At 54.4% G+C, this 25,936-nt stretch overlaps 1 protein-coding gene and 1 long non-coding RNA gene across 2 annotated transcripts in view; both read right to left on the bottom strand.

Moving 5' to 3' along the window:
- HADHA (hydroxyacyl-CoA dehydrogenase trifunctional multienzyme complex subunit alpha) overlaps positions 1-25,936 on the bottom strand; it is a 26,302-nt gene continuing 366 nt past the window's right edge. Inside the window, exons 2-20 of the mRNA XM_035321152.1 lie at positions 22,448-22,489; positions 22,290-22,360; positions 20,852-20,985; positions 19,512-19,650; positions 18,375-18,494; positions 18,188-18,290; positions 15,742-15,864; positions 14,965-15,083; positions 14,092-14,148; positions 10,320-10,429; positions 9,894-10,028; positions 9,129-9,300; positions 8,669-8,755; positions 5,976-6,116; positions 4,720-4,788; positions 3,262-3,457; positions 2,356-2,470; positions 1,676-1,821; positions 1-599 (exon numbers count right to left, since the gene is read on the bottom strand). Coding sequence (XP_035177043.1) covers positions 454-599; positions 1,676-1,821; positions 2,356-2,470; positions 3,262-3,457; positions 4,720-4,788; positions 5,976-6,116; positions 8,669-8,755; positions 9,129-9,300; positions 9,894-10,028; positions 10,320-10,429; positions 14,092-14,148; positions 14,965-15,083; positions 15,742-15,864; positions 18,188-18,290; positions 18,375-18,494; positions 19,512-19,650; positions 20,852-20,985; positions 22,290-22,360; positions 22,448-22,489 — 2,225 coding nt within the window. The 3' untranslated portion in view covers positions 1-453. The remainder of the gene's footprint in view (positions 600-1,675; positions 1,822-2,355; positions 2,471-3,261; positions 3,458-4,719; positions 4,789-5,975; positions 6,117-8,668; positions 8,756-9,128; positions 9,301-9,893; positions 10,029-10,319; positions 10,430-14,091; positions 14,149-14,964; positions 15,084-15,741; positions 15,865-18,187; positions 18,291-18,374; positions 18,495-19,511; positions 19,651-20,851; positions 20,986-22,289; positions 22,361-22,447; positions 22,490-25,936) is intronic.
- Positions 17,405-18,181, bottom strand: LOC118163962. Its single transcript, XR_004749270.1, has 2 exons — positions 17,608-18,181; positions 17,405-17,570 (listed from the first exon to the last, which is right to left on the bottom strand). It is a non-coding gene; the product is annotated as an uncharacterized LOC118163962 (long non-coding RNA).

The following is a 25,936-nucleotide window of genomic DNA, read 5'->3' as shown; positions in this document are numbered from 1 at the left end:
GATTGCCTGAACGCTTTATTTCCACCCCGAGCGGTTCCGTTCCTCGGTGCCGAGCGGCTGCGCCCCAGCGAGACAGGATGAGAAGCAGGCATGGAGTCCGAACCCGGGAGACGGGGATTTATTGGTGCTTACGGAAGGGCAAGGCTGCAGGGCCAGCCATGGGGATGCTGCCTGCCAGGCCCCGGGAGCTCTGGTGGTTGCCACACGCAAGCCGATACAGAAGAAGCGCTCTCTGTCAGCAGGGAGCCACCACCAGGCCCACACGGGCCCAGGACGGATGTGCCCGACACACGGTAGCTGATAAGGCACTTGAAATGACTGCAAGCCACAAGGCCATCTGCTGTCACCCTCCTGCCTCTCCCCCGGGTGCTTTGCAGATTAACCTAGAGGAAATTGGGTGTTGCTGGAGCGCCGGTGCCCCCGGCTCAGGCTGTTGGTGCGTCTCGGGCAGGCTCACTGGTGGAATTTCTTGCCCGGGCTGTTGGCGTAGTCCAGCAGCAGCTGGCACGGCGTGAACTGGCTGCCGTAGACGGCCTCGTACTTCCGCAGCTTGTCCACCAGCTGCTTGGCTCCGTAGGAGTCTGCGTACCTGAAGGGACCTGCCGGGGACAGGGGGAAAGCGGGACGGGTGGTAAGGAAGGGAAAAACACCACACCAAGGCTCCTGGAAGGGTGACAGCACTGGGTATGAGAATATGCTGGGCACAGCGCAGGCTGGGACAAGCTGAGCACAAGCTGGGACAAATTACTTTCATTCCTCTCCTGGTCTGAGCTCGCTGCAAGGAGGGTACTACGAGGGATGCAGCAGAAGCACTGCCACGTGGCGTAGAGCCCTCACCGTCTTTCAGTTGTGACCCAAGCCTCAGCTCGTGCCTTGCCTAGCGCCCTGACCACGGCCACGACCACCCAGCCAGGCTGTGGATGGGTCCCAGAGAACTTTGCCCACGCTCTTGGCTAGGACCAGGACAAGGTACTTGCTGGAAACCTCAGCCACGGCGCACAGCACTCATCAGCTCGTCTTTAGCTGCGAGGTGGGTCCTTGGACACCATTTCCCAGTCCTGCAAGCAGCGGGAATCCATTTCCAGCAATGCTGCAAGAAGCCTGCCTGCCTGCCCAGGCCAGTCAGGGTGGCAAGAGAGGAGATACGTGGCTGGACCAGATGATCTCGAGGGTCTTTTCCAACCGTCATCATTCTCGGATTCTATACCAGAGCCTCATTTTTCACTGAGGGCCATACAGCTGCACAAAAGCCAGGGACTTCTTAAAAATGGAGGACCTTTCACATCTCCCAGTCCACCTCTCCCCATGACTATGAGGCAGAAAAGCTTTCTTCTGAGTGATGGGAAGTGCTGATGAGGCCGGGGCCAGCAAGGCTCTGCCTTCTTACTCAGACCTGAGGACAGCACGTGGGTCCTGTCCCCTGATCCTCAGCACCTCTGTCAAACAGCTGTGCCAGCAAAGGAACTCCCCAGGGTCCTGGCAGAGATGCCCCGCGCTGCTTTAAGCAGCTCTCAGGTGGGAATGCTGAAGCAACGTGCCTGGCTCAGGCTTCGCATGGGAGAGGAACGCTCATGCAGCAGCTCAGGCAAGGCCTCAGAGCCCACCAGAAAAGCCCACGATGAAGTTCTCGGGCCCAGTCAGGCAGGCCTCACCACTCTGCAGCTCCCACACTCACCTCCCAGGCACGGCGGGAAGCCCAGGCCAAACACAGCACCGATGTCTCCCTCCACGGGGTTGCTGAGGATCCCTTCCTGCAGGCACATGGCTGCCTCATTCACAAACCTCGTCACCAGGCGCATCTGGATGTCCTCCTCGGTGCAGCTACCAGGAAAGAACTCTCTGTAAGGGCTGTGTGGCTTCACAGCAGCTGGAGGGAGGAGTACGTGAGACCAGCAGAGGTGGGGGCCTCGAGGGGGGGTGAGGAACTCATTGGAAAGGTCCCCAGCCTTGTGAGGCTAAGGGCTGCCAAGTTCTGTGTTGGGACTCCAGGCTGGCATGTAAGGATGGCAAGGAGTCCAGCTGGCCGGATGGGAACTGCTCCAGGAGACATCTCAGCGTCAGGCTGTGCAACAGGTCTGCCCCATCAAGGTCAGGGCAGCTGCTCAAACCAACCCTCCTGCTCTGCCCTCCTTGGGAAAGCTTCCTGCAAGAGGTACTAAAGCAAGGTGCTAAACCCAAAGGTGCTCCGCTCCTGCTAGCACGGGCTCTCCAGAGCAACAGCCTGCCCCCTGCACGCTGCTTGGGAACACGCTCCACATTCAAACAGGGTCTTGCTGGGCCCCTGGAGCTGGGAGCCAGGAGGAGCTGGGCGCCAGGAGGAGCTGGGCAGGGGCTGAGCCACCCACAGGTACTTACACTTCAGGCTTGGCTGACACCTTGAACCGTGCCAGGATCTCATCCATGCCAGAATTCACACTCCGGTTCTTCACCCCCTCCTGGTAAACGTAAAAGCCCTTCCCCGCCTTGCGGCCTGCCGGGGAAAAAAAACAACACAGAGTCACATCCTGCCACGTGTCTCCTATGTCGGTGACACCTTTGCCTCTGATCTCGTGACTGCCCCTTCTGTTAGTGTGAGCAATCCTCCCAGCACAGGCAGCTTCCCTGCGCTTCAGATCGAGCCCGTTTCCTGCCTCGTGAAGCGGGGAGGGAAGGGGCTCACATCCAGCTGGCTCCTTGGCAAAATGCTGCCGCCTGTGCCAGGCCCCAGTGCCTTCGCTGGGGCCAGAGGACAGTCAATGTCACAACCCACAGCTACAGCAGCAAAAAGACACAGCCTTTGGCCACGGGAGCAAGGGAGAGAGACGACAACATCCAAGTAACCCTCGCTGCCGGCTGCTGGTCACAGCAAGTGGTGTTTGGAGGCTGAACTGACCGAGTGCAGCGCCCACTGCGGCACCCTGCTCCGTCCTGGCACGCTCAGAGGCGCATCTTGTACCCAGTGCATCATCCTTCCTCACGTGGAGCTTCTAAACCTCGGTTCGGGGCTTGCTTCACTTCAGCACATTCGTTTCCAGCCCCCTACCTCCCAGAGTACACGTGCAGGTTTCATGAAGGGGCTAGAGAGAACATCATCTCCTGCCTGCTGCCCTGGCTCTGCACAGCACCCCTGCCTGCTGCAGCCGCTTCTGCAAAGGAAGGTCCAGCTGCACCCAAAGGTTTGTCCTCTGACTGCCCTCACCTGAGGCAGAAGGGGCTGATGGCTGCTATTGCCTGCCCTCGAACAACGGGGAAACGTTGGATTAAAACAGCCCGGTGTCTCACCTAAGAAGCCTTTTTCCACCATGAGTTTGAACAACTCGATGCTGCCGCCTCCGAAGCGCTCGCCAAAGGCCTTGCCGAGGTCCTCGGCCACGTGCGTGGCCACATCCACACCCACCTCGTCGATCAGCGTGGCAGCACCCACCGGAAAGCCGAAGGCTGTAGAGATGGCGTCTATTTTCTTTGGGTCAACGCCCTCCTGCAGGGACAGAAGGAGGAGCAGTGAAATCGCTGGGCGAGAGCCCCGGGAACCCAGCATGGGGGCAGAAAGGCTCGTCGGGGGCCGCAGGCTGCGACCAGCCCCACTGGCTGCTTGTGGGCAGGCAGGAGCAGCGTAGTTGTGCTTGCACCACTCCTGACTCTACCCTGCCACTATGCGAAGAGGGCAAACCCTCAGCACTGCCGGCACTAGGTCTCATCAGACCACGGCACAGCCCAGAACAAGGCTGTGGGTAACCACAGGCACCGGGGCTGGTGCCTCGCTGCCACTTGCTGACGGTGCGGTGCAAATTCCTTACGACTGACACCAAGTCCCGTGCAGGACAGGGCTTTTTCTGCGAGGTGCCTTCAGCGGGGCAAAAACCTGCCCACTTCCAGGACTGAGCAGGGCAAGGGGTTCCCACCCTTGGTGGTGGAGATTTGCTCGTGGTCCACCTGGCACTGTGTGCTGTGCCAAACCCTGATGAGGACGGCCTGACTCCTAGCCCAGGACTCTCTCAAGCCTGCTCTGCTCAGCCGCAGAGCCAAGGGAAACCTGCGTGTGCACCCCTGCCTTGCCCCCAGCCAACGTTCTGGATGCGGCAGGGGTAACACTGCCCTCTGCTCCGCAGCCCAGGACGGCTGATCCGGGGGCAGCAGGTCACTGCTTTGGGAGAGCTGCCTTGCAGGCGACGCAGGAACCTCCACTTGGCTTGTCACAGCACAGAGCAGAGCACGGCGCAGGTAAAAGGGCATCTGCGATGCACGCCCTGCCTCACACGTACCTTAGATGTTTTGAAATCTAGGTCCAGTACCACAACGCCCGTCCAAATGAGCTTCCCAACAGCTCTGGGTGAGAGGGCGCACAGCCAGACGTAGCCTGAGTGCAGGGGCTAGGCCAAGGGTTTGGGACCTGTGGCAACTAGCCACCAGGCTTCAGTGGACTTTTACTCTTGGCAAATATCTTCAAGCCAGGATTTAGGGAGCAACCTCTTCCCCAGCAGCCACCAGGAAAGATGTGGCCTAGCCAACACGTGCGGTTTAACGTGCAGCTCCCCGGCTCCAGCTGCGCACTGGGATGCAGTGAGAAGACAGCGGCTCTGCAGGTGTAGCTTACACCAGCACTGCCATGAGCTGCCTCTGCTGCACCCTCAGGCTGCTTCCTTACCCGCTTCCCCCCTTGGCCAGGGCTTGGGCCAGCCTGGTTTGGGGCAAGGAAGCAGCAGGGCTGGGGGGACACTCAGTAGCCAACGCGATACGCACCTGCAGAACTCGGACCACTTCTGCCAGCATCGGCCCCAGGCACCTGGTGGTGTAGAAACCAGGTCCATCCTAGGGGAGAAAAGTGTGACAGGAGGCAGGTGAGAACAAGCTGCAGCAGCATGGCCCCTGTCAGCAGCACAAGAACTGAGTTTCACAGCCCAGCCCGCAGTTCAGACACATTCAACTCCATTTCTAATGGCACGCAGTCAACTCCTGGAACAGCGTTTACCTGTAGCGCTCAGCAGTGTTTGAAGACGTCAGGATTTACTGCCTGGAAATCCCCACAAGAGCGTTTTTATTTGAAATAGTGCCTGCAGGACCCAAGGAGGCTGCAGAAGACCCCTGGCTTCGCCAAGCCCAACAGGCTGATAGGGTGAAAGGGTGCTAAGCACAAGTGAAACAGGCATTAACCTCTAGTTTCACCTCTGATACTGCTCACAGCGACAGGAAGCAGCAGACTGGCTGCAAACTGCCACCCGCTGTGGGGGTGAGGGTTAGAGAAGCAGCACTGTCTCCCCCTGGCCTGCAGAGATGCCTCGAGCCCCTTTAGGCCGCCCAGTTTTCCCAGCACCACCTGAGAGACCAGCTGGGCAGTGCTGGCAGCCTCACACATCAGTGAAAAGGCCGACCCAAAGCGGCACTTATTAACGCTTATTAACACTTAGTGACATTTATTAACACTTACTGACACTTATCAAACTGCCCCGAGCCTACAGGCTGAACCCCTGCCCTGAGGGCTGTGCACACAACAGCAGCTATCAGCCCAACAAGCAACTGAAACCTCGTTTCGAGGCTCTCCTCCCACAGCTCATGGCTTTTTGTTCTCGGCCCCTGCCTCTCTCCTCCCTCTGCTTTGCACAACTCTTCCCCTAAATTTGCACATGTATTTGTACCCTCCCTGTCGCACAAGATTGAAATCCAGAAAGGCGACGGTTACTGCTCACAGGCCCCGCTGTCCTTGCATTTCCCCTGGGAGAAGAGGCTGTGGGAATCCTGCCAAGACTGTTCCATCTTGGATGCCACCACAGACTGCAGCCTCCCTTAGAGCAGGGACGCCAGCACCTGTGCCTTTTGACCCTTTGTGGCTGCTCCAAGGGACACCTGAAGCATCACCCGGGCACCTGCCCTCTTCTGATCTCCGTTTCTACCCTTCAGCACGAGCAGCTAATTCCACCTCATCCACAGCCAAGTCCCAGTGCACAAGCCCGTCCTTTCACGTGTTACCCCAGCTTGCATTTCGTGCAGCGTTCCCTCACCTTTACCACGATGACGACCTTGCCCTGTTTGAGGCCAACAGCAACAGCAGAGGCAGCCGTGTCCTGGGACGTTTTGTCTGTGGTGATGATTTCCAGCAGCTGCATTTTGTCAACGGGGGAGAAGTAGTGCATCCCGATCACCTAGGCAGAAGAGCTCAGGGTTAAGACAGATTCTGGCTCCCACGGTGAACTACTGGGACAATCAAGTCCCAGCTGCAGGAGGAAGCAGGCCAGCATGGGCTGCAAGACCCACCACCATACGGCGTTGTCATCCAGCCATGTACTCCACTGCATCCCTCTCCAACTTCTCCTCTCCCTCCTTGGCTTTCCCAAGGAAGCAGCCCCTGTCCCCCAGCTCTTGCCTCAGTGAGCGTGCAAGTATGGACCAAGAGCGCTGCTCAGCTCCCTGTGCTTGTTAACGATATGGCAGCAAAGCTTGTCCTGGAATCTTAGCTGGGGTCAGTCCCCAGGTGGACTACGTGCACGGTGTGATCTGCAGGTGCTAGCTGGCCGGGGGGAGCAACCACCTGCCCGGGTGGTGCTTCTTCTGGGTGCCCAAAGTGGAGCAGCAATCAGAGATGTTGAGCAGAATCCCTGTGCTCTGTATTTTGTTTTTTTTTGGGGGGGTGATGCAGTGGATCTAAGGACAGGAAGGCATGTTTCCAGAACCTAATTACAGAGGTAAGCACAGCCTTCCTCTGGGAGCAATGTTTAGGCAGAGGTTATTGGTCTGTGGGCCTCATCCTGCTAACGCGGCCATGTGATCAGGATGTCACCTTCATGCCTCCTGGCAGCTACACTTGGGATAAGTTCTGCATAAGTCAGAGGCACCTTGAAGGACATCTACAGCCTGCAAAACTAATTAAATACAAATTGTAAATTAAAATACATTAATTAGTTAACTGATTTCCTATTAGTTTCCCCATAAAGAGTCATAACACGGGCAATTGATTCAGCAAGAGGATGTTATTTGCAAGCATGAGCAAGTAAGACACAATTTGCATTTCTGATGCAACTGAGGCCTGAACAGCAACGCAGGAAGAGGCTCTGCAGGGTCACAGGAACCTCCAGCAGCAGGGAGGCACAGCGGTACACGACTTGTGCTGCAAGACAAGCAGCAGGGGCAAGGCACTGCCCTGGGCAGCTCTGAGACCCTCGCAGGAGTTCAGGAAACCAGCCATGGGCACTCCTGCCTTTGCATTTCTGTAACAATTCCCTGATGAGCTCTAGAGCTTCCGTTTCCTTGGGGACCACTGCCTCCACATTCCACCTGTCTCAGAGAACCTGGCTCTTGCCATGGCGTTATTACCCTGCAGGGGAACCCCCTGCTCCACCCTGCGTTTCCTGCAGCCCCACGTAGGCAGAGCAAATGCCTCAAGTAAGGTGAAAACACTTCTCCCTTGTTAAATCAGTGCTGCCCTAGGCTGAGGCTTAGCCCACAGGAGGTGACTCCACCTGGTTACAGATTCCTCACGCTACTTCAGATGCCGCCGTGTCATTGTCATGTCTGCTCTCCTGCTGCTGCTCCTCCCTGAAGGGTGCAGGTCTCCTGCAGGGCCGCTGTCAGATCTGCCAGTCTCGTGCTAACAGAATCACGGGTACCCTTGGAAATCAAGAGGGCACTGAAAAAGTGCATAGCTGACTGCTTCCAGAGCACACCTGATGGTCACTCCATCAACCAAGGTGCTCAGGGCAGGCTGCTCCATGGGAGCTGGTGTTCACAGAATGGTTTGGGTTGGAAAGGACCCTAAAACTCATCCAGTTCTACCCTCTGCCATGGGCAGGGACACCTCCTGCTAGACCAGGTGGCTCAAAGCCCCATCCAGCCTGGCCTTCCAGAGACGGGGCATCCACAACTTCTATGGGGAGCCTGTTCAGTGCCTCGCCATTCTCATAGTAAAGAATTTCCTCCTCGTTTCTAATTTAAATCTTCCCTCTTTTTAGTTTAAAGCCATTCCCCCTTGTCCCATCCCTACACTCCCTGACAAAGAGCCCCTCCCCAGTTCCTACCTGGCTGCACTTGCCTGGGCTAAGGGATGAGGATGCACCTTAGTATACAGACAGCTGTTTAGACTCCAAGCAAACAGATGAGTCCTCTGTTCCAAACGCTCTGCTACAAGCTGTACCCTGCACTCAGTGCCGTGTTCACAGGGAACGCTTGGACCCCCACAGAAAACCCACCGTGCCCCTCAGGAGTTTGATTCTACGGCTGGCTGTAGCTTCAGTTCCAGCACTTCTGAGTTCAGCTTCCAGCCACCAACTCTTCCTCCCTTTTTGCTACTAGACTAGTGCCTTCGCCCTGAGAAGGCATGCTCCCATCGTGGCAAGTCACTCCAATGTCTAACCACCTTATCAAGATGACTGGAGTCTCCCTGGCTGGAATTTTCTTAGCTTCAGTCCTTCCACAGCTTTTCTATCCCGCTGCACACATCCCTATTTCCTGAAGCACGCTGACCTCCCTAACACACGCTGCCTTGCCAATGTCACACTTGATGGGAATCCAGCTTCATCCCCTTCCTACCTGCCCCAAGATCACAAGCTCTTTGTTCAAAGCTGGCCCTGGGGGCAGAGGCTGAGCTGTTTCGTGTTCTGAGGAAGAAGCAGAAGATCCCAATGCTCACCTACAGCAAAGCCCTTTTGCCTCTACCAGGCAGCTCAGCACACTCACAAGCTCCGTGGCACTGGGTACTCACCTTCTCTGGCCTCTTGCTAACAGCAGCAATTTGGTTGATCGGGAGGGCAGACGTGTTACTGGCGAAGATACAGTGAGGAGGGATCACCTGTGGTAGGGGGTGGAAGGGGCAGTTTAAATGCACAGGCTCCAAAGTCAGATGTGATGTGCAGAACCTGAGGGCGTTCCCAGAACCTACTTGAGAACAAGGCAAACCTGAGCTTCTGCATCAGAGCAGTGTTAGAAACTTACCCTAAAGCAGCAGCCCAAGGCAGCCAGGCCCAACCTTCTCCCAACCCTCCCTCTAGGTCTGTGGTATCAGGAAGGCTGCCCTGGACACTCACCCATGTACTGAAATGAGTAATTTGCACCAAGCATCAAACTGCTGCGTAAGGAAATGTGAGAACCCAGTGGGGCAGACACCCCGAGTCTCCACCGTACAGTGATCTTATCTAGCATAGCTGATCAGAACTGGTACTCACGGCCTCCACTTCCTTCAGCACTTTGTGCTTGATGTTAATGTCCTCAAACACAGCCTCGATCACCATGTCTGCTTTATCAAAGCCCTTGTAGTCCAGCTGGCTCGTCATGTTGCTGAGAATGGAGTCCCTCTCGAAGGATGTCAGACTCTTCTTCTTCACCTTGCCATTCAGCCTAGGGAGGGAATCGCTGTCAGAGCGCCTGCTCAGGCCAGTCCAGACTGCTGGAGGAGCACCACGACACCAGGGGCATCCCTCCCTCCCGAACAGGGACCCAAAACACCATCTGCGATTCAGCAGGACCATCACTGGCCCATCCTGCCATCTGGAAGAATGAGAGCCTAGTTCACACATCTCTGTTGGTGCACCAGTCTGAAGCTCAGTCACAGACATGAGCACTGTTCCTGCTGAGCCAAGGAGGCAGAGGAAAGAAATCCAGCTTTCCAGAAGTCTGACATGGGCCTCTAGGCAGCCAAGATTACTCCCTCCCCTTAGCTCTCTAAGCTACTGCTAAATCTAAAGATAAAGAAATCATCTGTGATGGTCTGCCTACCTAAGGAGCTAAGGCTGAATACACCGGGACTATTTCATAGCAATAGCCTGGCACACTGCACAGGGAAACCTTAAAAGAAAGCAGTTCTGTGACTTCTAAAGGTAGGAGACTCCAGAGAAACTACGGTGTCATCAGTTCCTGACTGCCTACTAGCAAAGGATCATTTTGATGAAAGCCCCATGCCATCCCAAGTGGATTCCTGTAGACTCACGTACCCCTTGAAGACTTGCTGCTGCCCTCTGTCCAAGCCTTGCTGCGTCGTGTCCTTCAAAATGGTCTTCAGCCCCTTATCCACGGAAACCTGTGCAATCCCAGCTCCCATCAGCCCTGCTCCCAGCACTGCCAGGGTCCTGCACAGAAAGTGGTGAGGGGGGAAGACAGTCAGAGCTCGAAAGAGCTGAATTGCCATTGCTGCTGTCAGACTCGCACAGATCCTGTCCATCCAGCCACTATTTTTAGTGAGGTCATGCAAAAAAGATTTCATTTGTGGGTGGGACCTCCAAACTGCAGAGGATTAGCATTCCCAGGGCAGGAAATCTCTCTGCTCTGCCACGCTGCGGGACTCTAGGCCGCACAGTTCCAAGAATCTGTCAGCAGAGGTCCTCCAACTGCTCCTTCAGACACCTCACACTCGTACTCACTTGACCTCTCGCTGAGGTGTTCCAAACTTGTTCTTCTTGCAGCGCACCTGCCCGTGGTAAAGTCCGATCAGTGCCTTGGATTCCTTAGTCATTGCGAGGTGGCCGAAGCTCTGAAAGAAGGGAAGGGGGAAGGAGACAGTTTGGCCTTTAGCAGCTGCCACAGCTCCAGCATGCACAGATCAAAGATGTGGCTCAGGGACAGCACAGCCACCCGTGCAGCTACACAGACTAGGCATTTGGGTAGAAATGGAAGATGGGGGGGGCACGGGTGTCCTCTTTGCACAGGAAGCACCCTTAGTGCTAGGCACAGCCTGCTTTGCACTATTACCTCCCAGATGGGCAGCCAGAAGCAGTAAAGAATTGCTTCTTCAACATCCTTTCCCATAAAAAAAACATAATTTAAAGCATCTGAAAGAGTCTATACCTCTAACACAACAGCGTCTGCAGGGGACTGCCAGGGAACAAGAGTAGCCCTCGTATTTGTGTGTCCACCTCTTCCCTTCCCACTAACACGTCCTTCACCCATTTCCACTCGTCCTGGGACCCTCCCAGCACAGCCCTGGGGAGGAGCACTCACCGGCAGCTCCCTGGTGTGCTGGTCGCCCAGAGGTGACCCTGCTGCCTCAGTCAACCAGCAGCTGTGGGGTCCTACAGACCAAAGCAGGAGCCACTTCTCCTTCCCCAGTGACAGGACCACAGCTCACCGACATGGGACGAGAGGGACAAGCGACCCTTCTCTCCCATGAGCGTCCTGCTCTAGCCACAGCCGTCACCCCTCCTACTTCCAAGCGAGAGAGCCCCGCACCCAAACTTTGCAAAAATCTTCAAACAGGCCCATTCTCACTGCCAGCAGTGCTCTGATGCTGTTTTCAGGGGATCACGGGGAGAATTACAGGCATGCAAAATCTCGCCGCATTTGGCATGAAATGGGAAAGAAGACAGGGAGATAAAAGACAGTGTAGGGCGATAGCAAACTAATGACGTGTCTGAGCCAAATCAGCTAGGAAAAGCCACTCATATAACGTAGTGTAGAGCAGGCAGTATCTTCCTTCACCTCTGTCCTGGGAGTCAGAGGCTTGTTAAAATATCAGAAACATGGAGACCAGAAGAGAATCTGCAAGTCTCCTGTCCTGGGGGAAGGAAGGAGAAAAGGCATCACACAGGCACTTACTCTTTAGGGGGTCCTGGTAAGATCTCCACCATGCTGCTGTTCTCAGGAAAAGAAAATCATTCTTTTCTGCAAGGAACAGAGCATCCTGACTCTCCCATTCAGCATCAGATCAAACGGGGGCGGAACGAATAACTAGAACAGGCAGGGTATATCCAGGTCGCTGTTAGGGTAAGGGGCAGACAGCTGGATCATCACTGGGTGAGAACAGAAGGGTCTACAAGACACGGCAGGAGAAACTGCTGGACGTGACAGACGGTGCTACGAGGAACGGCTGGATTGCACTGGGGGCATGGGGCAGTGACGGGACAGACGCCCCACAGAGATGAACAGACGGGAGAGTTGTGGATAATGTGGGGATTCAGGTCGCGCAAAGCCAGCAGTGCTCAGGTACGCACATCAGTAACGCTGTGCGAGGTCATGGTTACCTCCTCCTGATCACAAATACCAAGACTGAGCACAGATAAAGCAAAATTGAGATCGAGAGGAAAAACCACTTAAGGACAAGTTGTTTACTACAGAGGAGACAAGGGTAAAGAACAGGGGTGATCAAGATGCCTGGGGGAAGAACAAGCACTGGAAAATGAAGTGGAATAAAAGGGTCACACATAAACACACCTCTGGCCAGTATGCTCATCTGCTCGAGCTCTGCACCTACCCACTACGTCCCACCTCCATATAAAACTCAACTCCTATTTTCTGCATGTCTCTCTGGTACCCTGAAAACTTCAAGCAAGACTGGACAGCATTTAGGACATGAGGTCTAGGTGCCAGCAACGGGAGACAGTGGGCCTGAGGGGCCAGCTGCTTGGCAGAACAAACACCTAGGGGCCAGCTTCTGAAGCTGTGTGTGTGAGCACGCACTTACGACCACAACTGAACCCCAGCTTGGACTGGCCAAACAGGAGGAACTGCCCTGACTGTCCCAGCCGGTCACGTCGGCGTGAGCGGTTTGTGTTTACGTGGGTGTCACCAGTGAAGGCACTGAGCTGCCCACACACCAGCCGCGTGCTACACGTCTGTGAATGTGTGCACATCACCGATATCTTTGCAAGATCTGCTCAGCCTCCCACTGGCTAGACCTACGAACAGAAAAAAGCAGCAGTGTACCAAGAGGTGAAACCTCCCGGGCCTTAAAAAGCTACATCTAACTTCCCTCAACAGTCCTTATTGGTCTTAAAACTCAGCCTACGTACCAGGGAACTAAAGAACTGAGGGCAAAGGAAGGACAGAGAGGCTTATGTCACGGAATTGAAGGAACACAGAACGGCTGAGGTCAGAAGAGACCTGTGGGGATTGTCTTGTCCAACCCCACTGCTCAAAGCAGGGTCACCTGGAGCAGGCTGCTGTGTCCAGCTGGGTTTTGAGTATCGCCATGGAGGGAGACTACACAGCCTCTTGCCAACTTGTGCCAGTGTTATTTTTACAAGTAACAAAGTTTTTTCTCATGTTTAAGTTTAATGTCTCAGGTTTCAGTTTGTGCCCTTCACCTCCTGCCACTGGATACCACCAAGCAGAAGGTAGCTATGCCTTCCTTACTGCTTCCCTTCGGGTATTTATATACACCAAGATCCCCCTCAGCCTTCCTTTCTCCGGACCGAATAGTTCCAGCTCGCTCAGCCTCTCCTCACGTGTCAGACGCTCCAGGCCTTCAATCATTTCTGTGGCCCGGAGCTGGACTCAGTCCAGGCAGCTGCCCCCTCTGCCTGTTGGAGTGCCTGGAGTTGTGCCTCCCACGGGGCAGGACTTGGCATTTCCCTTCAGGAGGTTCCTGTCTGCCCCGTCCTCCAGCCTGTTGAGGGGTCCCCTAGCACTAGCAAGTACTCTGACTGCAGGGGTTACCAAATGGGTCGGTTTGACTGAGGGATAAGGGGAGAGAAGTCCTGTTTGGGGTAAGAAACCACTGCTGAAGGAAAAAAACAAAAACCCACAAGTAAACAAACAAAAAACAACCCCCAAACCATCACCACAACAGAAACATCTAATTTTCCTGAGTACTGAAAGTTACCTATCAGCAAAAAAGGACCGGTGCAAAGTACCCGGACTAGAAACCTGGACAAATGGCAGAATGAGTAATGGGCAATCAGCAGCCTCGACAAAAATGATGCTGAAAAAAGGTGCCAGAGTAAACTGAGGTGAGTTTGTTCATGGAAGAAATTACTTGTTTGCAGCAAACCACCTGGAAACACCCACGAGACCGACAGCACTAGACCTCCACCTCCAGGTTACCTGTCCCACGTGACCATCGGGAAAAACAAACGGGGCTCAGACACAGAGAAATCAAATACAAAGTCCTGCCATGTGAAACCCAGATCAGTGAACTCGGCCTGGTCATTCCCAACTCAAAAAGCCTCAATAGACAGGAATGAGAAGAGGCACAGACTGTTTTCACAGATGAAGAACCTTGGAAAAAACAACAAAACCACAACAGTTCTGTTGCTCAAGATGCACCTTTTCTACAGCCCCACTCCCAGAGGAGCAGGCAAGGATCCAGGCACTGTTCTGAGCAGCCTGTGAAGAACATTATCCTTTGTGCATGGTTAAACTCATTTGGCACGTAATTATACAGCGTATTTATTGCTACCAGTGACCTTATCTGCTTACCTGGGATTCGGTGAGGTATCCGGTATCACGCCCCTGATCAAGACCAGCCTTTACCACCTAGTCAGAGAACAGCAATAAAATAGCCCACTGTTAAAGGCACAGCCGTGCTCCAAAGAGACTCCTTGTTTAGCTGCACCTCCCGTTTTCACCAGTGACCCCTCCCCAACATTCAAGGGAGACTTCAGACTCGCTGGGTCCTGTCCGTGCTGCTCAAAGCAGAGCTATGAATGGCCTTGTCCTTCTACCACAGAGCAGCTACCATGACAGCTTCATTTTTACACATACCTTGTGGTTTCAGGAATTGTTTCAGGAGGGCTGTGCTCCTGTAATGTCACTGCTCTCAGAGTCAGAGGGGGGCATTCACAGGTTTTAGAGAAGTCTTGACAACAACTTAAACAGTGAAAAATCATTTAAAAAGAAATCCAATCATGGACAATGCCTGAAAGTAATACAAAGCCTGAGCTACTTACAGAGCTAAGTTTTTAAGTTTTGTGGGGTTAGCACTAGGAACACAGCAACTGATGCTTTCCTGGCTTCAAACAGGTTAACCTATCTCCTTGGAAACCGTACAGGGAACTGAAGACTGAAAATTTTACAACAAACTATTCCAGCTAAACCTTCCCTCAGTCGGATTCTTGATCTTGCCCTCACTGGTGCCAGTACATAAATTGGTGATCAAGCTCTGGGAAGCTGTTCTGCATTTTAACATGCTTGCTTGCCAGACCACACGGCTAGCCCTCATCAAGACCGATCTTTAAAGATCGTTACGCGTGGCTTGACTCAGAGGAAGGAAACAGCATCCCCCGTCTGTCGCCCTGTTATCCCACACATCCTCCTTCTCTGCGGTTTCTGATGCCTCACGGAGGGCATTACCTCAATGATTTTCAGCGGAGCAGGGTACAGTCCTTTGGTTTGCTTCTGAACTTTGCTCTCCACCGTCTTGTAGACTTGCTGCCTCACAAATGGAAGAGCCATAGCATAGTCTGTTATCTCTGTAAGGTGTGACAAAACATGCCTCAGTGCAGTGCCACCTGCACAACCAGCCTTTAAATAACTAAGCCGACAGTTAAAGAGTGTAGCTGTGAACGTTGCATATCTGCAATAGAAACAAGCACCTGAAGCTCAGCTAGCCACAGGCAGCACGGTCTGGTCAGAATATCGATGGCTTCTTCCAGGAACAAGTCCCTTATGGAGCTAAGGTGTCCTAATACAACTGGTATCAGACCAGCTCTGCAGCGCAGAACAGAGATGCTGTAATTCCTGGGCTCTGTTAACTGCAGAAGGTCACTGCTAAAGAGGATGAGCGCAGAGCAGACCCACGTGCCTCTCCTGCCTGATGACAAGCTTTGCACAGAGCTTGCTACTAGAATTTGAGGCTGGACAGTCCTCTGGAGGTAGCTGCTCCTGTCTTCCCACAGGGCTGGATCCCTCCTACCACACTTCAGAAGCCACCCCGCATAGCTCAGGCCATGCAACTTGAAGATCAGATCTGCAGAGCAACCTTTTAACTACCAGCCCACCCGGCTCAAGAGACTATTGCACCAAATAACTTTGCGTTGAAGATGGAGCCTGACCATATCCCTGAGAAGCAAAGCTGGATTAGACCCACTACAGTCCCTTGGGATTCGGCTGTGGTGCCCCCACACTTACTCTGTACTAGCCCTTTTGATCTTTTGGCTGACACAGTCCTGTTGGCTAGTCCTCTGGCAAAGCCAATTGCTACTTCCTCCAAGTACTCAATCGTTCGTGCTTCTGGGGTCTTCACACCTGGCCCTGTGAACAGAAGAAAAGTCTTGAGGAAACGCAGCAGAAGTTACCGCTGGTGGACATAGCTCACGCGGAGAAGCAAGGGTGAGCCAGCAACAGGGCACTCCTTTGAACTGCTCCCACTCCCCCCTGCCCCCCTTTGAATTTTATTGATTCTGGTGAACAAAACATTTAAAATCCATGGTGTTACAGAGAAATACCAAAATGCCAAAGGTGTAACCGCCAGCACCACCTCTCTCTTAACAGAACAGTGCTCTGCCACCTCTCCCTCGTCACACCCCTACATCCCTGCATTAAAAAAAGCCTGCACACCTGAGATGTGACAACACCGTTGCTATTAGGCATACAGACAGTTACCAAACACCACGTCCTTGAAAATTACCTGTTCTGTAGATAATGGTCAATAAAACCTCATCCTCTGACCTCAGGTCCAAGCAATCTCTCCCTTGCTTTACCTAGTAACACCTAGCCAGACTCAGTACAGTAACTGCAGAAGTAACCTAACCAGGGGAGCTCCCAGCTGCCTGCTGATAGCTGGCGTAAAATAAAGCAGGATTAGATTTGGGCACACCATTAAGTGAAACAAGAGAATGTTGTGGATACCCTCACTGAAGGGGAACCGCTTGCGCCTCATGAGACTGCCTCCTGATTAATGCTGTCTCTTTCCTTCAAAGCTTTCCATAATGAGCTAAAGTATCACCTCAATTAAAGCTGCTTTCACCCAGACATTGAGAACAAACATGAGAATACACTGCAGAAAGCCTTCTGGCACTGGGTGCTGTCTGAATGACCAAGAGACGCCTCTAATGCTTGCCTATCATTTGGTTTTTGTGTTCCTCCTATGTCCTATTTGGTTTCAGACAGGATTTGTAACACATTGACCACATCAGGTTTCCTTTAGGCAAGCCAAAGTAATCACTGATATAAAAAGTCAAATCTGATGGCTCTTAAAAGGCAATTCAGGCCGCGCAGAGGGACCTGGACAGGTTGGGTCGATTAGCAGAGGTTCAACATGGCTCAGTGCTGGGTCCTGCACTTTGGCCACAGCAACCCCACGCAGTGCTACAGGCTGGGGGCAGAGGGGCCGGAAAGCTGTGCCAGGAAAAGGACCTGGGGGTGCTGACTGATGATTGTCTGAACATGGGCCAGCAGTGTGCCCAGGCGGCCAAGAAGGCCAACGGCATCCTGGTTGTGTCAGGAGAGGCTGAGGGAACTCTTGGTGTTTGGTCTGGAGCAGAGGAGGCTCAGGGCAGAGCTCATTGCTCTCTGCAGCTCCCTGAAAGGAAGGGGTGGAGAGCTGGGGGTCGGCCTCTGCTCACAGGTAATTAGCGATAGGGCCAGAGGGAATGGCCTCAGGTTGTGTCAGGGGAGGCTCAGGCTGGAAATGAGGAGACATTTCTGCGCAGAAAGAGCGGTCAGGCCTTGGGACGGGTTGCCCAGGGAGGTGGTGGGGTCACCGTCCCTTGGGGGGGTTCAAGGAGAGGTTGGACGTGGTGCTTGGGGACACGGCTTGGTGGTGACATTGGTAGTAGGGGACAATGGGACCAGACGATCCTGGAGGGCTTTTCCAACCTTAACGATTCTGTGAATTCACACTTAAGCAAGTATACAGCAGTAAAGTTTACTCAGCAGATTTTAACCCAAGAGTGGGAACCACTGATCCCTTTCATAAGCAAGAACAGAGCTAAGAATACATCCTACACTAAAAACATCTTGCCCAACTGAACGCTGGCCTGTGAGACAACAGACTCAGGAGCTTGCCTTGCATTTCTCAGCACAGACAGCAGCACTTTAAAAAAAAAGATATTTTCTTCAAATTCAAGAGCACTTGGAAGCGCAATTTGGTTTGCAATCTGCAAGAAATTTCTCCATTCAACTGAAAGTCAGTTACAGCAACCCAGACAGCCTGAAGCCGTGGGGGCTGGCTTCTTTTCAGGATCTTGTCACCGAGATTAACATCTGCAGGCTGCGTAATTGTAGGCATTGGTCATCTATTCTTTCATTACGGGTCGCAATCTGTCCCTCTGACATGATAAACGAGGAATGCAGGTTCTAATCTGTATAATTAGCTTATGCAAGAGAGCCAACAGGCCCGTCGCCTCTGCGCTAACCTTTCCCTGTTCGCTTAGCTTCAGCCTGACATTTCAAGGTCCCTGCGCACAGGCTTCTGAGGTGGGAACGGCGGTTACCCTGCAGAGCACGGCAAGGACTTCACAGCCCACATGCCCTGCCCACGGGTGGCATCATTGGCTTCTCCACCCATCGAGGTGGGGAGGCTAACCAACAGGCAGATCGGCTTCCTAAGCAAGCGAGGGGCATCATGTCTGACCTAGCGGGTCCACCAGCTGGTCAACCAGACCCATCTTCTTTGCTCTGTCGGCACGGATGTTCCTCCCAGTCAGCATCATATCAAAGGCAGCAGGAAGTCCTACCTGGAAGGGCAGAAAGGGGATTTTAAACAAACAAGTATGCCGTGAGCAGAAGGGATTAGTGAGTAAGTTTTTTCTCCTACTCACCATCTTCGGCAGCCGCTGAGTACCCCCTGCTCCTGGCAGGAGTCCCAGTAAGACTTCAGGTGTTCCCAAGATCGTTTTCTTGTCCTTTGTTGCTATTCTGTAGTGGCAGGCAATGGCAACCTTAAAAAAGGAAGGGAAAACTAACGGTTTCCCTGTGAAAGGCCACAGAAGAACTGAGCTGCCCTCACAAAGGTCTCTTGAACGCACTGCTTCAGCGTCCCTCCTAATCCTACCCCAGGTCTCCAATTCAGCTGCCCAAATTCCCTCTGTGCTCATTCAAAGCTGCTTCTAGCAAGAGGCATGCACGCAGGGCCGACGGTAACAAGCAGCTACTGATGTAAACGTGAAACTAGTGATCTGAACCAAGCTATTTCCAAAACTCATCTAGACCATTAATGTAAATCTCACCCACACTATTAAGGGCCAAAGTCATTCGCTGCACGGATAGCACGGTCACATTTACAAATCAACCGTGACACTTTTAGCACTGGATCACCGAGTCCAGATCAATCACCACTAATTTTAAAAGGCTGGGACTGACTGAGAAATAAGTACGCAGCTGAAGAGACTCTATTCCCATCAAGTTATTCTATTGTAGCAACAACTTTGCTCCAGGAATTACCACAGAGCCTTGCAGTTTACAAAACATTGAGTGGAGATTACGAAGCAGACGCTGCACTCAGCTGAAGTGGCAAGTGATGGCAGGCCAGGGTGGAGCCTGGCCAGGTTCCCCCCACTCATCCCTCTCCCAAGAACCTTTAAAAGAACAGGAACCACTGGGATGTGAGACTCAGTTCACTTGAAAAGAAGTCATTTCCAGCACGTACTCTGCCAGCAGCATCTACACCTGCTGGAAACAGCCTGTCGGCCCTGGGATGCTCTCACCTAAGTATTAGCCTGGCCCACACGGATTCGTATGTGACTGGCTCTTTCACCAGAACCAGAAAAATCAGCGTTGCAGAGCTCTGAAGCACAACCAAACCATTAACTTGCCACAGACTCATCTGAATGGATGTAATGGATCCACGTCAGGTCTCAAATCCCTCTGACAGAGGTCCTCTGGGCATCACGTGGATAGTTCAGAGAACCAGCGCTACCGACTCCCTGCTGCTCGGCAGACCCAGAATTGCTCAATACCTCCAGTCCTCCTCCCAGGCAGGAGCCACTGATGGCAGCGACTACGGGCTTTGGAGACTGCTCAATTTTTTCTAGCAGCTTCTGTCCATCCTGAGAGAGCTGAATCACTTCCTGAGAAGTCTTGCAGGCTTCAATCATGCTGCAGTGAGGCAGAAAGGCTGATCAGAACTGGAAAAGCACTGAGAAAACAGCAGTAAAATGGAAAGTGCTGTAAGGAGTTTGCTCCCCTTTTCCCACAAAGCTCCAGCGACTGACAGGCGAGAGCTATTTAGTCCCGCAGCCTCACATTAATGAACGACACAGGAAGACTACTAAATTCTGTGGGTTAAGTCACCTCACGCCGACGCTGGTCTGCGCCTGCAAGCAGTGAATGGGCTTCCTTGTGTCAGAGCTCTGAAAGCCTCTGGGGGAGAGGAGGAAGGGTCATAGGAAGCCTCAAAGCATTTGCCAGGAAGGGTGGAGGGGGAACCCAGGATCACTTTTTCGAAGAGCAGATGGCCGAGGCTCTGATGCTGCACTCTGCCAATTAGATACTCCCTCCGCCAATTATTCCCACGGAGGCTGCCGGTGTTTGCCAGGCAGGCACAATTCAGCAGGCTCGCAGCACTGAGGCCGGCCGGCACCTCTTAAACGCAGCCTGTCCTTTAGCTCTGCTACTGCCTCCTTCCCACCCTAGCGTGCATCAAGCGTCTGGTCTTCTTCGGGGCAGAGGAAGAGGTAGTTAAGTTTTAGAAAAGTTGATTTGTAATTCACCGTACTGAAAGCTGAGAGCTTTCTGGCTTTTTATGGCTTTAAACTACTTCCCTGCCCTGCCCGAGGTTAGGACTGGCAGCCAGCGGCACTCCAGGTCCCTGGGAGAGCACCCACATGGGTCCCCCACGCTGAATGGCCCCGGAGGCCGCTCAGAGACTCGGCCTGGCAGAAAGCCAAATCCTGCCTAATCAAGGGGCCGTGCCGGCAAGCTGCCAGGCACTCAACCCTGGCTTAAATGAAGTTCTGCATGTAAATTATCTGCTCTTGTTGCGTCCCAGACCGAAGCACAATGCTAACCCTGGAGCCAGGAAGGGAACTTTCCTTGGCTGCACCCCAGCCCGCAGGAAGGAGCGACCCAGTGCTACAACCAAATCGAGTTCTGAGCAGCCATGCTCCGCTTTGCCAAGGCCTGAACCTCATCTGAGCAAGCTGCACATCCTGTGCGCATGGATCTCGTGCTCAGCCCCACCCCGGGGAGATGGCCGTGACAAACTGCTCGCTGTGCGCAGCTCGCCAGGACACTGCCCCCAGGTTTTGGGCTTCTGAGGGAGCTCCCTCGGCAGAACCTGTAACGCCCGCAAACTTACTCGATATCTGCTCCAGCAATGAAAGAGCCTGGCTTTGAAGAGATGAGGACAGCGCTTTTGACAGCTTCATTGGCCCAGATCTCGTTCATTACTTCCGTAAACTCGGCGCTCAGCTGCTTGGACAGAGTGTTCACCTGAAGGCAGCAAACACAGGCTGTAAATAAGGAGCCCAGGGTGGGGTTTAATCTCTGATGAAGCACTGGCACCAAGCAACCCACAGTCAGAAAGCCTCCATGGAAGACAGACAACAAAAAGCCAAGGCCAATTGCAAGTCCGAATGCATATTCCCATCTGTCTGAAGCTGGGAGGAACTGTAGCTCTGCAGCCCTTTTTTTCCTTTTTGCCTTCAGCAGACAAAAGGAACAGGCCACCCAGGAATTCCCCCAGCAGCCGGGCCACTGCTTGGCACAACTGTAACGCTGCCGGGGCACTCACATGGAGCCCAGATCTGACACAAAAGTTAGTTCACCCTGTGTCAAAATAAGGGCAGGAAAATCCTCCAAGGTGAAACCCTGAAGTCCTCAAGTAAGAATTTCCTCCTTAACCTCCCCAGCAGCAGGTTTGTGACCTCAGACACAGGCTCTGCAAGCTTCTGGTCTTTTATTTTTTTCTGTATAACAGAGGCTCGCCTTGAGTCCAAGAACTTCATCAGATCCAGGGCTATCTTTTGCTGCTAAAACAAGTTATCTTGTTTTACCACTCGGCTCTGGTGAGGCCGTACCTCGAGTACTGTGTTCAGTTTTGGGCCCCTCGCTACAAGAAGGACATGGAGGTGCTTGAGCGGGTCCAAAGAAGGGCGACGAAGCTGGTGAGGGGCCTGGAGAACAAGTCCTACGAGGAGCGGCTGAAGGAGCTGGGCTTATTCAGCCTGGAGAAGAGGAGGCTCAGGGGCGACCTTATCGCTCTCTACAGATACCTTAAAGGAGGCTGTAGAGAGGTGGGGGTTGGCCTGTTCTCCCACGTGCCTGGTGACAGGACGAGGGGGAATGGGCTAAAGTTGCGCCAGGGGAGTTTTAGGTCAGATGTTAGGAAGAGCTTCTTTACTGAAAGGGTTGTGAGGCATTGGAACAGGCTGCCCAGGGAGGTGGTGGAGTCACCATCCCTGGAAGTCTTCAAAAGACGTTTAGATGTAGAGCTTAGGGATATGGTTTAGTGGGGACTGTTAGTGTTAGGTTAGAGGTTGGACTCGATGATCTTGAGGTCTCTTCCAACCTAGAAATTCTGTGATTGTGATCTTGGTATGTACAAAATCTCTCCATCAGGTACTTCCAGGTACCTCTCTGAACACCCAAACACTCATGCTCCAATTTCTTCGTTCACAGCTTTGCTGGCTGCAGGTTGGGAACATCCTTAACCTGAAGGCGGCCCTTTCAGTGCCTCCTCTGCACTACCACTACTCCCTGCGGATACGCCAATTAACAGCCAATTCAAACGGTACCTTTGAATTTGGTGTGTTGAAGCGCACGACAGCGACATCTCCTTTGATATCGTAGTTGACGTGGGTTCTAGCTGGAAACAAAGGGGAACGCGTTAGCAGCTGGTGGCCAGCGGCTCTTGGGAAGGGGACGGACCCGCGCAGAAAAGCTTCGTGCTTACCCTGAAGAGCGGTGGAGGTGGAAATGTTGCGGCAAGCATAACCTGAAGGAAAGACGTTGCAGATGTTAAGGGATTTCTCAGCAGTATCAGCGTGTGTGTCCTGTGTTAACGTCCCCTCCGGCCTGCCCTCGTCTGCCAAGGAACGTGCTACAGAAAATCCTGGCCGGCAGCCAGGCTCTGAAGGCTTGACCCGTGCCACCACCAGAGTTCAGCAGACGCCACGCTATTGAAGTGACCTTCAGAGCACGGCTTCCACGCCGCAGTTTCCAATACCAGGAATGCCAAACCGAGGCCAGAAATCAAAGCTTTCTCCCCAGAGATCCGACAGGAGACCAAGCGGGCGGCACACGGGGGTGTTCTGCCACCAGCGCACGCAGTCCAACACAACGAAGTGACGGCCCTGCTGCACTTGGGGGAGTTTCAAGTCTACAGGTTAGTTCATCACAGAACTGTCTTGCCAAACTCATCCTGTTTCAAAGCACTCAGGGAACTCAGAGCACAGGGCGAGCGAGTCCTGTCTGTGAAATCCCGCTGTCCTGACCCATAAATCCCAAACCTCCTCGTTCGGATGAGTTCTGTTTCGCCTGGTGACCCCTCACTACACAAATGGCTCACGAGCGTCAGCCCTGTTCAAGTGACCTTGATCCTGCCCGAGAGGATCCTCTAACGCCGACCGAGGCTGAAGCACTGCCAAGGCTGCATTAAACATGAAACGTGGCAGGGGAGCGACTTCTCCACCAGCGTACGGCTCCTCGGCCACCTGCAACCCAGCCGTTCAGCCGGCAAGGCTCGCTGCTCGGCGCTGATAACACTCAGGGATAAACCCACCCTGTCCCAGCAAGGAGGCAGAAAGTCCAGAGGGAAAAAAAAAAAGGCCTGCAACACCTCACCAGCAGGCACCCCGCTGCCCCAGGGCCGGCTCCTCTGCACTTCGACCCTCCTTCCCCTCGTCTCCAGCGCTGGCAGCGGGGACCGACCTTTGCGCTCCACTCCCCCAGCCCAGCAGACGCGGTGCCACGCCGCGGGGACTGGAAGCCCTGCGTGGGTCGGTCCCAGCAGGGGGGACGGGTGTCGTGTGCCCAAATACCGCCGCACAAACGACGAGCGAGCTGGGTTCCACTCTGAGGCTGCTCTCAAGCATTCGCAGGCTGCAGCCAGGCCCGGGCCACAGCCCCTGTGCTCAGCGCTCACTTCCCCGAGCTCCGTGCGCGCTCAGGTCACGCACTTGTGAACCCGGGCTGAGCTGAGCGTGGTCTGACAACGCTTCCTCTGCTGAGAGACGCTCCCCAGCAGAACACGAAGCACCTTTAACGTAACGGCAGCATTCTAGCCCGAAAAAAGCCACACGGCTCCACCGCTTTCAGAACACAAATACCTGACCTCTCACTGAGGTCCCTCGCTTTAATCCTGCGCGGCCGGGCACACCGGGAAGGAGAAGGGGATCAGCCAAAGCTCAGTTGCAAAGAGGTGATCACGGTCCCCTTCCACACCCAGGATCCGGCAAAGCTGGGACGAGGAAGGGGAGCAGCGACAGCTTTCCCCAGCGCTCACTGTGACATTGTGCACAAAGCGATCCCAGCTCACGTCAAAAAAGGGACCGGATGAATGGAGCTTCTCCTCCTTCGGTGGTCTAACACGCTTTCCTCTTTGAGATGACTTCTGAACAGACTGCTTCCAAGAAGGCCTTGAGCCTTGAGTTCCGCTTTGCTCTCAGGTTTACCAAAACAGAAAATACAACGCAGGAAAAAGAAAATAAGGCTGAGACTGAGAAAAATCTCGCTGCGTTTTAGATCCCAGCTCTCCCGGGAGCAGCAGTGGCATCAGGGTAACAGCCGCTCAGTATTCGAGTGGCAGTGTTTTATTTTGGCTCCCAGAACGCTTGGGGAAAGCATCTTCCAAATCCCAAACTAAAATCTTCCCCATCCCAAACTAAAATCTTCCCCATCCCAAACTAAAAGCACAGTTACTCGGTATGGTCTCAGCACGTCTGCCTCGGACGTGAGCCCACCCTGCAGCACTGCTGACTTGCCAGAACTGGAGCCAGGAGACCCTCCCTGGTGACTGAGAGGTCATTTACTCTAGGACTAGACCCTGTGAATAAAGGTCTGGGGCCTGGGATGTCACCCACCCGCACCGAGCGCCCAGCTGGGGATGGGAACCTCCCGACACGCTGAGCCTTTTTCCCCCCGGGAAGCTGTCAGCAGGCACAGCTGGCTCCTGAGCCTCACCTGCCTCCTGCCTACCCGCTGCCACTTGCCCTGGCCAGGTCTGCACCCCGCCTGGCACAACAAGGCGCAAGAAAAACACCGTTAATTATGGTGAGTGATGTTAATTAACTTTGCAGACACAACCAGGCTGTTGGTGACAGCCCCGGGAGCTCCACGGCCCTGTTCGTTGCCAGCAGGGGCACTGCTCCTGCAGCACCCGGGGCACGCACGCGTCTCCAAGACAAGCTTTAGGTTCCAGGCAGCGCTGCTGGATTTCAGCTCCACACCCGTCCGGGAGCACAGAAGTCGTCAGTTTCCAACCAGCCCGAGCATTCCCCTGTGAAAACCACGACCCAGCTAAATGCGGGGCAGCGCCAGGGGTCGGGGGAGCATCGCTCACCGGCGGAGACACTTGGACACCGAAACGAAGGCAGAGCGTGGGGCCCCGCAGGCACAGCGCACCTGGGGGGCTGTCCCCAGCCACGCGGGGACACCTCGCCCTCAGGGGCATGCAAACGGCCCCGAGCAGGAAGGTCTCCCCCTGGGGTGCAGAAAGCCAAGGTGGGGGCAGGCGCACGGCCCCCTCCCACGGCCACGCCTGGAGGGCAGCAGCGGGAGCCAGGTGCCCAAGGACAAGGGGACAGCCCCACGGGGACACCCCCACACAGATGGGGAAGGACACGGGGACCAGCTCGGGGGCTGGGGACAATCCCACCAGCAGCCCTCCCCCCTCACTGGGGTCAGTACTGGGTGACCCTCGAGGTCCCTTCCCACCACGGTGCCACCCCCCCAGCACCACGCAGAGACCCCCAAAACACGCAGGGCAGCAGCCCCTGCCCTGTGGGGACACCACGGCCCCCCAGGAGAAACTGGGGGTGGGTGGGGATGTGCTGAGGACCCTCCCTGGGGGGGGACACAGAGGCCACACAGCCAACACCCTTGTGTGGGACACAACCACGGGTGGGGACACGGCCATGGGGGGACAGACGGACACACACAACCAAGGGGTCTCCACGCACCCCCTGCCCCAGCTTCCTCAGAGCCCCATACCTTGCAGCACCCCCAGACATGAATACGAGTGTCCCCCTCCCAGCAACACACCCACGCGTGGGCACCCCCCCATATCCCCTCGAGTCTCTCCTCCGTGTGGGCACCCCCCCATGTGTCCTTAACCCCCCCCCATGGGGGCACCTCCCCACTTCCCCCCGTGCCCTCCCCGGGGAGGCACAGCCCCACCCCACCCCACCCGTGGACACACCGCCCCCTCCTTCCCCTCACAGCT

The sequence above is a fragment of the Oxyura jamaicensis genome, chromosome 3, assembly GCF_011077185.1.
Source record: "Oxyura jamaicensis isolate SHBP4307 breed ruddy duck chromosome 3, BPBGC_Ojam_1.0, whole genome shotgun sequence".
Lineage (NCBI taxonomy): Eukaryota > Metazoa > Chordata > Aves > Anseriformes > Anatidae > Oxyura > Oxyura jamaicensis.
This window is presented reverse-complemented; position numbering and strand designations above follow the sequence as displayed.